Below are 16129 nucleotides of genomic sequence, written 5' to 3' on the forward strand. Positions count from 1 at the left end.
TAGGTTGGAGAGAGAATGAGGAAGGAAAAATTGCTGAGTCTTTGTGCCTCTGTCTCAAAATAAGGTGAGAGAAATATGTATATATATATATACACACACACACATACATATATATATATGTATGTGTGTGTGTGTATATATATATATATAGCTTGTCAATGTGTTCTTATCTCTCTCTATATTTATATATCTCTCCACGCATATTTGTGGGGTGGGGGGGGGTTTGACTTGGACTGTCAAATTCTTTGTGCCCTGGCTTCATGGAGAAGAAGAAAATAGTTTCATTTGTACAAAAGAGTTCTATGTACAAGCGTTCATGACTTGGGGCGGGGTGGGGGGTCTCTTTTCATTGTTGGTTGGTTTTTGTCTGTCAGCTTTATATAAATAACGCAGGAAAACAGCCAAGTTGGTGTTTGAGGGCTGGAGGTGCAGACAGGTCCAAGCGTAGGGCTGCTCTTCTTGCTGTGCCCCTACACCAGAGTATAGGACTTGGAGTAGGCCCCAGCCCCCTGCTTCTGAGACCTTCCTACCCCCGACGTGCTCATCTCAAGAAGTGAGTCCCTGGAGCCCCCCATTTTGGTGTGTGGGCCCCCGGCCCGTGGAGGCTCGGTGCTGGGGGCTGGAGGGGCAGCGCTAGGGGCAGCAGGGGGCTCCGCAGGGGTGGGACCAGGTGCTGGGGGGGCCGTGACAGCTGGGGGTGCTGGCATGGCCAGAGTCCTCTGAGGTAAGGTGGCTGTGGAGGCGGCAGCTGGGGCCCCTGGGTGCGGGAGGCCCAAGGGCTTGCTGGCAGGGTCCAGGGTCAGGTGGCGAGCCTGGGTGTGGTAGGTTCGAGGCAGGTTCCTAATGGAGGCCTCACGGGGTGGGACCACGGGACAGGGCTCACGTCCATCCGCCTTTCGGAAGAAGGCCTCTGACTTGGCATACAGGGGCAGGTTACAGTAGTCACCTGAAATCACAGAAGCAGAGGATGTGAGAGGCAGAGGCTTCTGGGAACCTGCTTGTTCACCTCACCCCCCCACCCACCGATCTTCTCCCCAAGCTGGCATAGGAGTCCCTCCACAGGATGGGCAGTGAGGAGTTGAGGAAAGGTCAGGTGCTTGACCTCTTTGAGCATTAGTTTCCTTATCTGTGAAATGGGGATAATCACATTTCCCTACAGGGTTACCGCGAGTACTGAATAAGATAAAGCATGGAAAAGCTCCTCAATACAGTGGCTGGCACATATAGTAGTTGCAGTAAATTGATACTTATTGTTAGATGATTACTATAAGCTGGTCAGCTCCAGCTAGTAGAGAGCTCACTTCTGAAGACAAGGATTTCCTAAGAGCTCTGGCTGTTAGAAAGCTTTACCATGAGGAGGAAAGAACTGTCACTCTCTGTCACTTCCCCACACTGAACCGAATTCTGTCCTCTGAGGACCCAGAGAGCAAGGCCTCCCCCTCTTTCCCATGCAGCCTCTCAGATGTCTGAAATCAGGTACATTTACCCTTCCCTTTCCTTGGTCCCCTCTTCTCCAGGTGGAATGTTCCAAATTTCTTAAACTGCCCCCTTATCCTGATCCCTCTGCTCACGAGCACCCCATCCTGTGAATGTGCCTCTGTCCCGTTGACTCTGGCAGGCACTTTCCTTAGATGATCTCATTTCGTCCCCACAGCCCCCTGGATAGGCTAATACCTACCTGCGTTTTGCAAGTGAGGAATTTGAGGTTCTGAGAGATTAAGTAATTTGCCCGAATTCGCACAGCTAGAAGGGGTGGGGCATCATTCAAGGCTGCTAGTCTCCTCAGTTCTCGATTTTCTGTTACCCTCGATGACCCTGAGCCCTCCAGGATAGTATGGCCACTTAGAAGGTCAGTACTGAGAAGACCTGACTCTAATGGTTTGTTTGACTGTGGTCTCAATATCTGCTGATAGACTTTCCCTCATACTCCCTCTGGTTATCCTAGATCTGCCTTGCTAACCCCAAAGGACATGTGCTCTGTCCAGGGCCCTGAAGTCAGATGATTCCCAGTCAGGCCAGGTCACTGCCCACCGTGAGGTTTGGCCACCAGGGGCTAAGCTGCTAGGATTGCTCCTTTGGGTCTAGATTAAGTTCAAACAGCATTGAGACCAATGGCCATTGGGCAGTTTACCCCACAAGGGATCTCTTTTCACCCTAGCATAACTTCAGATTAAGGGACTGATCACTACTTAACAAGAACCTACTATGCACCAGGCACATATATCATTTCTAATGCCCATTACAACAATGTAAAGTATACACTCTCATTTGTATTTTACAAACGAGAAAATTAAGGGCAGAGAGGTTAAGTGATTTGCCCAAGGCCACAGAGATATTAAAAGATTGAGCCAGGATGTGGACCCTCATCTGCTTGCTCCCCAGTCCTTGTTTTTTGCGCTCTCCCGCACTGTCAAAGATCCCTGCTGGGCTGGCAGGATCCAGGTCCTGTTAGGGCTAGGCCTAGCTAGGGCTCATGGGACTTGGGGGCTGGGACACAGCAGAGGAGGTGGCCTGGGCACTCACTCTTGTTGGCCCGGTGAGGGATGGGCACAGCCACATTTTTGCCCCGGTCGGCATCCTGGGGCTTGGGTGGGGAGGCGGTGAAGCGGCAGATGCCAGGCTCTGAGGGTGTGCTCATGGACGTCATGCTGTCAGCGTTCTCGTTGGTGCCTGTGGTCATCTGGTCAGAGGAGCTGTCAGAGATGAAACACTCGGTGATCTCGAACTTGGCCTGCTGCAACTGCTCCTCCAGCTTGGCGTGCTCGTAGGCCCGGGCCAGCTCCTCGTAGGTGGAAGAGGCACTCTCAGTAGACACCATGCTGTTCCGTCCTTTGTCTAGGGAGATGGACAGCATAGGGTTAAGAGGAAATGAGTGGGTTATGGAGAGAAGAGTGCAAATAAGACCAGACTGAGCAGTTGCCCTACCCCTAACCCCAGCAGCCATCTGAAAGCCTGGCCATAGTGTGAGCCAGGCTCAGAAGATCCTGCTCCCCCACTGTGAAGGCCTCAGTGGTGACAGGAGTGATCCCACTGTTTTTGAATAAAGGGCAAACACTTTTCATTCTTGAAAATAAGCAACTATCCCCAGAACACTCAGCCCTTTCTCCAACAAACGTCATATGTACTATTTTCTCTGACATTTTGGGGGGGAAAAAAAATGAAATCCTTGTCCAGGTAGAGCTCAGTGAGGTTCAGTGTTTTTGTCATAGCCATACAGTGAGTCAGTGGCCAGCCGGAAATAAAACTGACTTGTGTCCTGGAGCCCATGAACTAGTGGGTAGGAGCTGGGAAAATGGAAGGTGAGGCTGGATTATGAGGGAGCTGGAAGAGAGTGAGCAGGACACAGTCAGGGCCCCTGGCTCACCTGTGTCCTGGGAGAGACTTGCACTGTAGCTGTCACTCTCAGTGACAGTGACACCATGCTGGGAGCCCACGGTGCGCCAGTCAGAGGTGAGGGTGCGGGCAGGTGTGGAGGCCTGGCACTTGGTCAGAGTCCACTGGCTTGAATACCGGTTTCGGGTACTGTGGGCTGACTTTACGTTCTTCCTGGACACTGGATCTACACAGAGGAAGAAAGAGCTAACACCTTCCAACGGAGGGCATTTAGGCTTGGGCAGCTGGCACTTACCAGAGACCGCAGTGGGGAGTGAGGGAGGAGGAAGCTCTCTTGGGAATACTGAGCGTGCTGTCTTTCCTGACCACATAACTGGCTCCAGAGGAGAAGAGCAAGAATGTCGAGGCATGGGGGCAGTGGACAGCATTCTGGGGTTCTCCCCACCCACCCCATCTTTCCCTCCTCTGCTGCTGCCTCCTGACAGTGCATCATTCCCTACAGTCCTGCTGTCTAGAGTCACAGTGCTAGAGGCAGAAGGCCCCTAGGAGCAAGAACATTTCTAGGTAAGGAAACTGAGACCCAGAGATATAAGGCTGGTGATACGCTCAAGGTTACAGCTAGTAAGTCTGCAGTCAAGGTCTCCAGACTCTGGAGGTCTCCAAAGTCTCCAAGGTCTCCAAAGCTCTTTCCATTCTTCCATGATGTTCCTCACTCCTTTTTTATTTTTTATTTTTTATTTTATCACCTCTGCCCCATGCTGTGCCCAAGACGCCCTGTGTAGGAAGAGGGCTGTCTCCCTGGGGATGATGCATACTGGTGCCTGGCCGGATGTCTGACATATCGATGAGGGGTCCTGTGCTCTGGATGAGGGCTGGATGATGCAAGGAGACACCAGTACAGAAACTCTGTGGGTTGACAGCTTGGCTGAACTCGGCATCTGCCACGGGGATGGTGGCCTTGTCATCTCCTGGGGAAATAAGGACAATCAGCAGGAAACCTTCTCTTTGGGCACTATCTTTACTTCCCAAATTTCTCTTTTGTCTTTATCCAATGCTGAGGCCCAGAAAGGCCAGGATGATTTTCCCTTAGAGAAGGAAACAGCCCTTGAAAGAAGTTGCGATACAGTCTAAAGTTGCTGAGTTGTTGATAGGGCTTCAGTTAGAACCCTGGGTACTGTCGTGAGGGCTGATGGTTGCCCTTTGTGTGGGTTGTAGCCTGGAGAAGCACACTCAGAGCAGAACAGAGAGCCTGTAGTACTTGTCACTCACCCAGCTGCTTGATGCCTTCCTTGTCCTCAATGAGAAGCTGGACCCTGGGGATGTCAATGTGTAGTCGTGGGCCCTGGGGTGGCCCCTTCACAGGGGTGTCAAAGCTTCGGTTGTTCTTGCTGTGGGAAGAAGGGCTAGAGGTGGGTGACTCAGCAGCCATAGGGGTTGGTTTTTTTGTTTTTTGTTTTTTGTTTGCAAAACAATGGAATCTTAGAAGCCTGTCCCATGTGGGTGGGCGGGTGGGGGTGGGGAGGTAAAGCGAGGGGAGGAAAGAGGAAACAGCTATGTGATACTTACCTTATCAACATTTCTGCCAAACTCTTTGCATCTGTAAAACAGCAGAGAGAGGGGCTAGGTGAGAATGAAGTCTGAGTAGGATGAGAGTGGGAAGAGGCAGGGGAACAAGGTGGGAGAATTCCCTAAATTGGGGCCAAGGCTGGTATCCTGAGAAGAAGAGGGAGAAATGTAAGGATTCTAAAACAGTCCAAAACATGATAAGGTCTCACTGCTCCCAATTCGGGATTTGACTCAGGTCTATTTTCCTTTCCTTTCTAGATTTTTATTTAATAGGAAGGTCGTTCCCAAAGGAGAGTACGTAAAAGCTCCATTTGCTTCCTGAATTCACTCTAATTAAACAAGACACCATGGACACCAATGGCAGGTCTGTCCTTAGTTATCTATTGGGGAAAGGAGAGAGTGGAGGATGTAGTAGAGGTGGTCAATGGGAGCCCCAGATGACTATTAACCAAGAAGCTTCACTTCCTCCTCTAGGGTATCTATCCCCCAAATATTCATGGATGGATTTGGGGGTCCCTGCTTTGTTTCAGAAGGACCTTGAATAAGATCAGGACTCTCAGGTTAGGAATTGGCAAGACAGGAAAAGCAAAGGTCCTGGTTAATCTATTAGACCCCTGATAACTGAGAATGATCTGTCAGAGTGAATCTAGCTGCATGCATGCATCCAAGCTTTCAAATACACCCATTTATCCATTAATCATGGATCATCCACCTATTAATCCATACATCCAACTATCCACCCACTCATCTACCCATCCAGCCAACTGTTCATCATCCACCCATTCAACTCTCCAATCATCCATCCATTCAATCATCAACCCATCCAACTATCTCTCCAGCCATTCATGTAATTATTCATTCATCTATTCAACCATTCATCTAATCATCCATTCATCCATTCATTCATTTAAATATCTAACCATCTCTCCATCTTATCATCCATCTATCCATCCAAATATCCATTGATGCATCCATTTAATCATCAGTCTATCCAACTATCCATTCAGCTAACCATCCATCCCTCTCTCCATCCCTCCATTCGTACAATCATTTATCCATCTAACCATCTGTACATCAAACCTTTTATTCAACCATCCATCCAACCATCCTTCCATCTATATATCCTTCCACCCAACTATCCAACCAGTCATCCACCAAAGCAACCATCTAATCACTCATTCATCCAATCATCCATCCATTCATCTATTCGTCCATCTATCCAGCAGCCATCCAACCATCCTTTGAAACATCCATTTATCCATTCCTCCAACTCCTAAACAGCGTAGGCAGTGCTAATCATTCTCTTCTGTGCTACTGAGCCTGGCTTCTCACATTAGACCGTGAACTCTATAAGGGTTCTTTGAAATCCTTCTTTATTCATCTTTTTACCTCCAATGTCTGGCAGTATCCACAATATAGCAGATGCTAATAAATGTTTTCCAAATGAGTAAATAAACATTAAGTAACTAGTAGGTGCCACACACTCTAGACCCATGCCCAGACTACAGTATTAGGTGTTGGGATAGGGGATGACATTAAAAATATTTGACAATGATGTGGCATTTAAATGCCCAGTCAGAACTGAGTAAGGTCCTAGAGAACACCTGTAGGTCTACTCTTTAGTAGCCAGATCCTGGAAAAGTCACAGGGTTCCTGTGTGAGAGAATAGCACATCCAGGGTGAGGAGAGCAACATCCGCTTACCAATCAACATGGAAATGTTTATATCTTGTAACAAGCTGTATAGTTCTACCAATGTGAACTTCTAAAAGTCAGCCTTGGTTAGAGCAGGCACAAAGTCCTGGGGAAGAAGCAGTGAACACTAAGGAGGTTTTAGAAGGTTGGAAGGGCAGCTATCCTTTCAAAGGGACACGGGCACTCTGTCTTGTCCAGATGGTGCTGTGAGCCAGTGGAAAGTGGCCAGTGGGGCTGAGGGTCAAGATTCCACCTGGGAAGCCCACAGGAAACTCCCCCACCTCTGAGTCGCTTCAGCCTCTTCTCCTTCCTCTTCTTGCGCACGATGAAGAGCAGTGCCACCCCCAGTGTGGCCAGGATGACGGGGCAGCCGATGGTGAACAGCTTCTTCACATCATCTCCCTCACCTTGAGCAGACTTAATGGGAGGGATGGTGCCTAATGGGGGTGAAGAAGGGAGTCAGATGTCCCTTATAAGTTGGGTGCTGTGTAGATTCCCATGGGCGAGGGAGCCCGTTGATCTTTCTTGCTGCCCTTGGCCTCAGTCTGACCTTCATGTCATGATGTAGAGCTCCTCCCCTCCCCTCTGCTTCCCGCAAATTCTGGTCCCATTAGGACAACTATGAACAGTTGTGTAGTCTTTACACTACATTATGAAATTAACGACTCCCTGGGTCTGTTTTAGAATTATCTTGAAGTCTCTCAGAGATAGTCTCTTGCCTGTTGGAGTTCAGTGTTCATTTCTGGAGGGTGGATGACAGTCTGAGATTCCTACACCTTGCTGGTAAGGTGGGGTTGGGGTTGGGGGAGATGGTGAGAATCTTAGTAGAGAGAAGTCAGGGCAGTGGGATCCTGGATTCTCTTCCCTAGATGGGGACGAAAGCCACTAAATACCCTGCATTCTCTCCCTGCTCCCTCTCTCCATGGGCAATATCTGCTAGCCTTGAGTGCCTGCAAAGAGACAATGATACATTATTCTGCTGACACAGCCCTCTGCCAAGCCCTGATTGTTGCCTGTTTCAAAGCCTCACCTAACAGTCATCTCCTTCATGAAGCCTTCCCTGTTTGAGCCCATCCCATTCCGATACCACTTTATTGTTTCCTTAACACATAGGTAGACTTAATTTAGCTTGTGACAACTGATCCCTGTGAATGGAGCCTTCTATGCACCATTAATGTATGTGTGTATGCATGTGTGTCAGTGTATGTGTGCACGTCTTCGTGTATGCATACATGTTTATGAGTGTGTGTGCATGCCTGTGTGTGAGGTGTCCCCATGTACTAGACACCAGTTAGTGCTCACCAAGTATCCATGTGTTCATCTATCTTTCCAAGACTTCCTGGCAGTTAGATTAGAATTATGTGACCAGTGCTGGACAACAGAGTGTGAATAAAAGTCATGAGTATCAACTCCTGGCCAAAGCAGTTAAGAACTAGTGTACCTTTTCTCTCTCTTTTTGGTGACCTTAGAAGCTACATGTTCAAGATAACAGCGCTAAAAGATGGTGGCCACTCAACGCTCCTGAGACTTTATGAGAGCAAGAAACCAATCTTCACTGGGTTTAGCCACGGAGCTTTTCACGTTCCTCTGTTATTGCAGCACAGGCTCTCCCATGCCGGCTAATACACCATACTAACAGAGGGTTCTCAGAGGGCAGGACATCAGCTGCATCTCTCCCTCCCTCTCCATCTCTCTGAGCCATGGAGAGCAAGGCTCACACTTTCAAAGACCCTCCATCCTTAGTGTTACTGACTTGTTTGTCCGCATGTCAATCTATCTGTATTGGTCACTGGTGCATCTGTCCACTTAACCTGCCTACCAATCTGTTGCTCCTTTTGCCTATTTATCCACCTGTCAGCCTTTCTCCTGACTGTAGTGCTGCTGATTTTTCTATTTGTTCATCTTCCTCTTTATGTATTTGCCTTTCTGCCAGCTTCCCTGGCAAAACCTTGCTCCAGCCTCTGTGCTGCCCAATTCTACTCTTTCCGACTTACTGCCATCGTAGTCCAGGGTGGCGAACTGGGCTGTCTCGTTGCCACAGCCAGCACTGTTGCAAGCCCTCATGCGCAGCTCGTACCACGTGGCCTCTCGTAGTTCAGTCAGAAACACTTCCCCAGAGGTGTTGGCCCGCAGGCCCTGCCAGGCCCAGGTGCCCTTGGGCCGGTACTCCAGTCTGATGGCTGTGATAGGACAGCCCCCATTGTTCCAGCCCTGCAGGTTAAGCCGAGCATGTGTAGAGTTGATGTGGGTGAAGAGGTGCTGGTCTTTGCCGAAGGAGGGCTCTGGGGGGCCAGAGGGAGAGAGAGAGAAGTTAGAGACTAAGAGGGAAGGAAGGTGCATTCTTCTGGGCTGGAAAAATTTCCCCTGGGGGCGGCTGGGACTGCAGTGGCTCCAGGGGATGAGTGGCTACCACAGATGAGAATAGGGATGCCCCAGGGAACAGAGGCAGAAGAGAGGAGGGAAGGACCTGGAGAGAAGGCCTCAGCAAAGGAGGGAGAGAGATGCAGGAAGAAGGAAGAGAGTGATTTTCATCTGCCACCCCAGCAAGGAAGTGGGACCAGTTTTTCCTACTGTGATTCGTTTAGATGCTGCAGTGATGGGAACTAGGTTGAGTCTCTCCCTTCAGCCTCCCTGCTTCCCTGTGTTCTCTTCCCCTATCCCAGCCATCTTCCACTCCTTGTCCTGGGCTTCTTTCCCCCCACTCTTCTTTCCTGGGCCCATCTCTCCCACCCCTGTCACTGGGCCTCACCCCGCCCATGGGTCTTGGCCTCGATGATCTCGCTGATACGTCCGGAGCCCACACTGTTCTTAGCTGCCAGCTTCACCTTGTACCATGTGCCACACTTGAGGCTGTCCAGCTTGAAGGCCCGCTCGCTTGAGCTGATGAATACATCTTTCCATTCCTCACTGTTGTCCACCGAGTACTGCAGCACAAAGCCTGCCCGGGAGGTTTGCATGGCTCAGGTGGGTCGGGGAGAGACCTGGGATGCCTGACAGGCACCACGGGGGCTGGGCTCAGGTAGCGGGCAGAGTGGGGCCTTTGGTCATTGGGAGGGACAGATGCACTTTAGAGACAAAACCGGAAGGACCTTGGGTGAATTGTACTGTTCTCTCTCTTCAGCTGTTGTGTTAGAGTTTAGAAGCCAATGTGGGGAGCAGAGCAGGAAACCAGGGTTGTGAGGCTTAAGAGGGATCCTGTTTAGACCTCAGTGCTCCACGTGCAGTCCTATGACAGCAGCGTGGCATCATCTGGGTGCCTGTCAGACATGCAAATTCTCGGCCCCCACCCCAGCCCTCCTGAATTAGAATCTTCTTACAAGATTTCTTGGTGACTCATGTGCATGTTCAGGTTTGAGAAGAACTCCATCTAGTAGTTTGTCCACTTTTACAGATTTAGAAACTGAGGCCCAGAGAAGAAAACAATCTCTTTGGGTTCGCACAGCTCACTAGTGGCAATGGGGTGGGCGTTCCAAAGCCCAGGCGCCTAGGCCGCTGTACTTTTCATGGCCCTTGGGTAACATCCTTGTGGTCTGAATCACCCCCCTATCACTTCCTGGGAATAAGTGGCGGGAGTGGGTAAAAACCCTTCCTCTGCCTCTGGGCCCAGAATTCCTTCCCCTGTCTCCCCCTCCTCATCCAGACCCCTCTCACCTCGGATGGAGCTGCCCCCATTGTCACCTGGAATCCAGGTCAGGGTGATGGACGAAGCGGAGGTTTTGGAGACAGTGAGGCGGGGCTGGTCCGGGGGAACTGTGAGGGGAAAGCCGCCAGCCCTCACCAAAAGGGTTGTCTTCTGATGGGAGGTATGGGGGTAATCCAGTGGGAAGGAGGGCAAGGGACTGGCTTTCCCACCTTCTAGGTGCTCCCCTCACGCCTGGTCATTCTCCCCACTCCTCCTGCCTCCTCGTCCATTTGATACCTCTGATCCACTGAGGGCCAGTCTCCCTGTTGGTTGGTCGTCGTCTTCCATTCAACAACTTTCTCTCTCACGATAGAATTTCTACCTCTTCCTCCTCCCTGCCCCCACCTGAGCCAGACCTGCCTCGCAGGGTCTCACCTTGCACAAGAAGGTTGACGATGATGGTGTCGAAGCCCCCCGTGTTGGTGGCCGTGCAGGTGTAGTAGCCCGAATCCTCAGCCTTCACAGCACGCAGCAGCAGTGTGCCGTTAGTATGGATGAGCCGGTGCCCATCCATGGACACGGGGATGGCCGAGTCTTCACTGTGGGGAGTATGGGTTATGGCAAACAGCCCCTCACTTGGAGCCTCCCCCATATGTGTAGGAAAATATTGCTGGGAGCAGAAGGAGGCTTGCTAGGGGACTTTGGATTATTGGGTCTTAGGGTTTCTTGGCAGGTATCCAGTAATCTTGGCCTTGTGACCATGGAAAGGAGATCCTGAACTCCCAACAGAGGAGAGTCAGGGAGGCCAGGCCTACTTGTGAGAGTGATTGCTGTGTACTCAAGAAGGCCTCCACAGTGTTGGAGGTGACCACGTCAGCTAGAAGCAGGGACACCCCATTCTCTTCATAGATCTTCTACTATGCTCCTCTTTAGGGTCTCTCCTCCCTCCAGGGTCCTGCACACACCTGTCCTTGGTCCACTTCACAGCAGGGGCTGGATCTCCCACTGAATTGCAAGGCAGCCGGACATCTTTCATCCAGGGTGTTGTCACTGTGCCCCCAAAGGAGATAATCTTTGCTGGAGCTACAAGGAAGAGAGGATGAGGGCCACTGCACTTCTATACCCAACCGTGCCCTGGCCTCCCTTTCTCAGAGTTCCCCAAATTTCACATTAAGTCCTTCCTCTTCTACCTGACCTCTACCTTGGGCTTGAGGTGAGGGATGGGTGCAGGGAATTTCAGCTGAGAGTCCTTGATTCAACAAAGCATTTATAAAATACCTCTTATGAGTCAGCTATCACCTGAGACTCAGAGGATTCACAAAATGACTAAGATTTATTCCCTGTCCTTAAGTTGCTCACTGTCCAAGAGGGAAACAGATATTTAAAAATATCATTACAGGGTGAAAAATACTATGGCAGTAGTAGCTACAAATTCTCATGGGAGCACAAAGAAGGTGGTGTGAACTCTGCTGGTTTGTTGGTGGTAGAGGTTATGACCAGGGGAGGCTTCTAGAATTGGAAGATGTGACTTGAATCTTGAAGGCTAAGAAGGAATTCAATATGCAGAGAAGAAAAAAAGTGTGCCAGGAAGAGGGAACAGCACTGAGTAGAGGCATGGAGGCCTGAATCACATGGCAAGTAGAGAGTCTGCAATACTCAGGGTGACCAAAGCCCAGGGTGAGTAAAGGGGAACAGGTGAGAGCAGAGGTTGGAGGGGTGAGCTGGAGTAGAAACATGGTGGCTCTGCCGGCAGAACAATGAGGCTGGACTTCCTCTTGAGGTCATGAGGAGCCACTAGAGGCTTCTAAGTAAGTAGCGACATGTTCAAAGTAGAGTTTTAGATAAACTCCTGGCTGCTTGCAGAGGATGGTTTGGCGGGGTTGGTCCTGAAGGATGTACATAGACCAGAGACAAATGGTGGCCAGAGTGCAGGTTGGAGGTGATGTATGGCTGTAGGGATGAGATGAGGGTGCTCAGGATAAGAAGTGCCAGGACTCGGGGTCTGACTTGTTTTGGGGGAAGAGATAGAAAGGGAGGTGAGGATGACTGCTAGGATTCCAGCTGGGCCAACTAGGTGGGTGATAGTGTCTTCACAGAGACAAGGCACGTGGGAGGAAGAGTGGCGTAGGCAGGAGAGATCGGAAGACTTTGCCTCATGCTGAGCCCAAAGTGCCTGGGGACACCTACACGGAGCAGCTAGAAAACAATTGGATATAAATGTTCTGAAGCATAAGAGATGGCTAGACTGACGTGGGAGTCAGCAGAGTGACTGAGGTCACTTGGAATGGGAATGTAGATTGACAGAGCAGTGGCAAAGCCCTGGTGTCAACACATATGGGCACAGAGGAGAAAGGAATGTCCCGGGTGTGTGGGGGGCAGGCAGGAGCAAACTGAGAGGACCAGGATGCCCAAGCAGCATCACAGAAAGCAAGGGAGGCAAAGAGGTCAAGGGCCCAGCAAGAACGTAATCCTGTCAGGTATCTCAGAGATCTCCAGGCTCACGGGTACAGGTCTTAAATTAACCAAGTGACTAAGCGTTTCAGAGGACCACCGCGGGCCCCTCCGAGCCAAGTGTCCTTTCCTGGGGAGAGAGAAGATGTAAGGTAGTTGAGCAAGCAATATTTAGGGATCTGGGTGCAGAAAATAGAGGTTCCTCTCCTGTGAAGGCAGTACTGGGGCGATGGGGCTTGGGAGAGTAAGGAGGTCTGGGAGAGCTGCTGAGGAGAAGGAAAAGGGCTGCTCGGGACAGTGGAGGACTGCTCAGTGGCAGAAAGACAGGCCGAGCAGAGGGGCCTGAGTTAAGATGGCCCCCACTGGGGCCAGAGAGAATCTAGGGGGCCTTGGGGAGGGTGCCAGGTTCTCTAGAGACCCGGTTCTGAACCCGGTTCTGCCACATTGCTGGGGCTGGCTCCTTGAACTTGTCCATGTCTTAGTGTGTGTTTTGGAGGGGAGGAGGGGAATAGCAGTGCTCATCTCTCCTAACTGACAGGGCTGCTGTGAGGACAGAAGAGGGAGATGTGTAAATGTGTTCTAGGAAGTACAAAGCCCTCTGGAAAGGTTATATATAGTTTGTGCTCACAGAGGAAGGGGACAGCCTTCTGCCAAGACACCCAGGCCGTTGGATGCTGTCTCAGCCAAGGCCAGCTGTCCTGGGAGGATTATAGGCTCTAGACCCATTTCCTCCTGAAGGAGGTAAATTTAGGGGAAGGGGATGGTAGTGCCTCTGGGAGGAAGGGTCAGAGCAGGTTAGAAATGCTGAGGCCATGTCGAAAGAGCCCCGGCTTGGAGCCAGAAGAGCTAGCCTACCACTCTTAGCTGTCTTGCAGGCTATGCCACTCCTGCTCAAAGTGCTCAACTGTAAATGAGATAACAAAACCTATTGGCAGGGCAGGTGGAGGCCCCTGGTCCACTGCTGGCCCTCAGTGAGGGCTAGCTGACTCTGAGCCTGTGGCAGGGGAGGGCTGATGCCTCTCGTGCCCGAACCAAAGGCAGTTCACCTCCCCAGGACTGGCTGAGGCAGAAACTACCCCATCTGAGTTCTGGTCCTGGGGCCCTGAGCTAGAGAGTCATATGGCTGTGAGAGGAGGCAGGGCCATGAAGAAGAGCCAGGGAGGCCCAGCGTTGAAGTAGAGGACCTGAGGTCATGGGCTTATGTGGCTAAATCCTAGCCCCAGGGTTGGTACAGAGGGCAGCCTAGCAGCTCTGTGTGACTGCATCTGTCTTGATCTTGGGTTGCAGCCTCAGAACTGTCATTGCCTGTAAAGTGGAGGCACATGTACCCCCATGGCAAATGTATGCCCAGGCCAGGGATTTGGTGGGGCTCTGTAAGGTCAGTCTAATTTGCCCTGTGTGCAGCCTCTAGCCCAGAGCCTCCTTCACGATGTGCACTCTGTAATGTCTGTTTATCAAATGAACCATCAATCAATCAGTGGGGTCCCCTCTGCCTGAGGTGTCCAGGCTTCAGGATGAGGGGGCTCTCTGCAGCTCTCCGGTCTGTGGAAAGCAGTGTACCCTGCCTCAGGCCTCTCCGGAGAGCTGAGCATTGGGATAAAGTCTCTGCTGGAGGCTGGGGGGCTAACTCCTTCTTTCGACCCCAGAGTGGAGTTTGGATTGGGAGACCCGGGTGCACCATGCCCACCCTGGATATCATGCTGCCTTGAGCCTGTTGTGAGGCTTTCCAGGAGTCAGGGGGCAGCAGAGGCCCAGTGTTGGTGGATGCAAGAGGGAGGCGGGTGGCCAGCCAGCTCCTCACAGACAGGGTGGAGAGGAGACATCCCTTTTGGGGAGCACCAGAATTCTAGAAGGGGCTTCTAGCAGCTTCTGTCCCTCTGGTCCAGCCCCAGGCTGCTCACCCTTGCCAGCAGGCTCAATGGTGACCTTCTCGCTGCTGTTGCCCCGGCCGGCGGAGGTGACAGCAGCCACCCACAACAGGTACTGCTGCCCACGGTTCAGGTGGGCAATCCGGTAGAAGAGCTGCTCTGGACTCGTCTCATACTCGCTGGGAGCCTGCAGGGCAGAGGCCAAGAAGTAGTAAGAGCCAAGACCCTCGGGCCTCCAACTCCAACCTTCCTCGGGACCGTGTGCTCAGAGGAAATGATGTCCAGGTGGGGCTGTGGAAGGGGAGGCAGGATCCTGCCTACTTTGCCTTTTCTGGTTTTGGAGCAACAGTGAAAGAATCTACACTGGGCTTGGCCCTGGGAGCTGATGGGCCTGCTCTGCGTTGTTGCCAGCTCAGCCTCAGTTTACCTCTTTGATTGATCCAGGTGCTGGCAACTGTGGCTCTAGGTCAGGGAATGTGAGAGTTTTGGGTGAGAGATGGAGGGAGTTGGGAGAAGGGAGAATGTAGGAGGGAAGGTCCCAGGAAAACCTTGAGAAAAAGGAGTTCTGGGAAGAAGCTAAATTACTGCATTTGTCTTATTAGGGTTGTAGACAGGCTCCCCAGCCCATCCCTGCTCGGAGTCACCTCTCTGCCCTGCCACCTAATTATCACTCCTTCATTCTGCAGGCAGCAAACCCATCCAGGGGACGAAGGAAAGGGAGAGGGAACTATGAGAGCTTCTCTGGGCAACACTTTATTAATAATTATTAGTGGTATAGATCCCACATATATTTGTAGGTTATATAAATCTATAAATTTTTTTTAACCAAATGACAGTTTTGACAAGTTGCCAACAAAACAATATCAGATCCCAGTGGTTTTACCAGTAGCTTTGATGAAAAGATTATGTTGCCTTGGAAACCAGGGGCTCAGATATTGAAATGAATTTGAGAAGGAGCTTTTGATAAGCGCTAGTTTGCAGACCTCCTGTCAGCCTCTTCCCTGGTGCAGGCGGGATGGGGCTGACTTTCATTTTATTTTATTTTTTGGTCAGCCGCAGGGAAGGGAAAGGAGGACAGCACTAGGGCCTCTTTGAAATCAGGGTGGAAGTCTAGGGAGGGGGAGCCCCTGGAACAGATGGGGGGGCCCTGAGGCCAGAGGGAGCTAATAATTATCTCTGCAGTCACAAGATTTTGCACACATGTGCCCACATGCACACATACACGCAGACATGTAGATGCATTCATCATGTGCTGAGGGACAGACCTCCAGACAGATATCAGGACACAAAAGTGTATTCTCTGTGCCCCATGGAAGGGCTGAGGGGCCCAGTGAGTTATAACAGGAGAAATCTTTTTTGGCCTCAGGCTATCTGCAGGGAAATGTTAGAGAGAAAGCAAAGGCATCCTGCAAAACACACACAGCTCCCTGGCAAACTTCTCCTGCCTCCCTTATGAAGATCTGGCCTTGAACCCAGGAGGTCCCTGCTGGGGACAGGTGCAGAGCCACCCTGAGCCCTGGTAGTTGGAAGTCCTTTCAGGCTACAGCATCCAGGGGACTGTGTTCATATCTGTGCATGAGGTAGGGTGGTAAAGT

At 51.1% G+C, this 16129-nt stretch overlaps 1 protein-coding gene across 1 annotated transcript in view; it reads right to left on the bottom strand.

Annotated features, from left to right (window-relative positions):
- Positions 1–224: 224 nt before the first annotated feature.
- DSCAML1 (DS cell adhesion molecule like 1) overlaps positions 225–16129 on the bottom strand; it is a 324128-nt gene continuing 308223 nt past the window's right edge. Inside the window, exons 21-33 of the mRNA XM_039888022.1 lie at positions 14568–14721; positions 11181–11298; positions 10651–10814; positions 10245–10343; positions 9343–9531; positions 8588–8875; positions 6875–7030; positions 4900–4930; positions 4603–4721; positions 4149–4301; positions 3365–3559; positions 2524–2835; positions 225–946 (exon numbers count right to left, since the gene is read on the bottom strand). Of these exons, the coding sequence (XP_039743956.1) occupies positions 471–946; positions 2524–2835; positions 3365–3559; positions 4149–4301; positions 4603–4721; positions 4900–4930; positions 6875–7030; positions 8588–8875; positions 9343–9531; positions 10245–10343; positions 10651–10814; positions 11181–11298; positions 14568–14721 (2454 nt within the window). The 3' untranslated portion in view covers positions 225–470. The remainder of the gene's footprint in view (positions 947–2523; positions 2836–3364; positions 3560–4148; positions 4302–4602; positions 4722–4899; positions 4931–6874; positions 7031–8587; positions 8876–9342; positions 9532–10244; positions 10344–10650; positions 10815–11180; positions 11299–14567; positions 14722–16129) is intronic.

Source organism: Pteropus medius, unplaced genomic scaffold (genome assembly GCF_902729225.1).
Source record: "Pteropus medius unplaced genomic scaffold, Ma_sr-lr_union100, whole genome shotgun sequence".
Classification (NCBI taxonomy): domain Eukaryota; kingdom Metazoa; phylum Chordata; class Mammalia; order Chiroptera; family Pteropodidae; genus Pteropus; species Pteropus medius.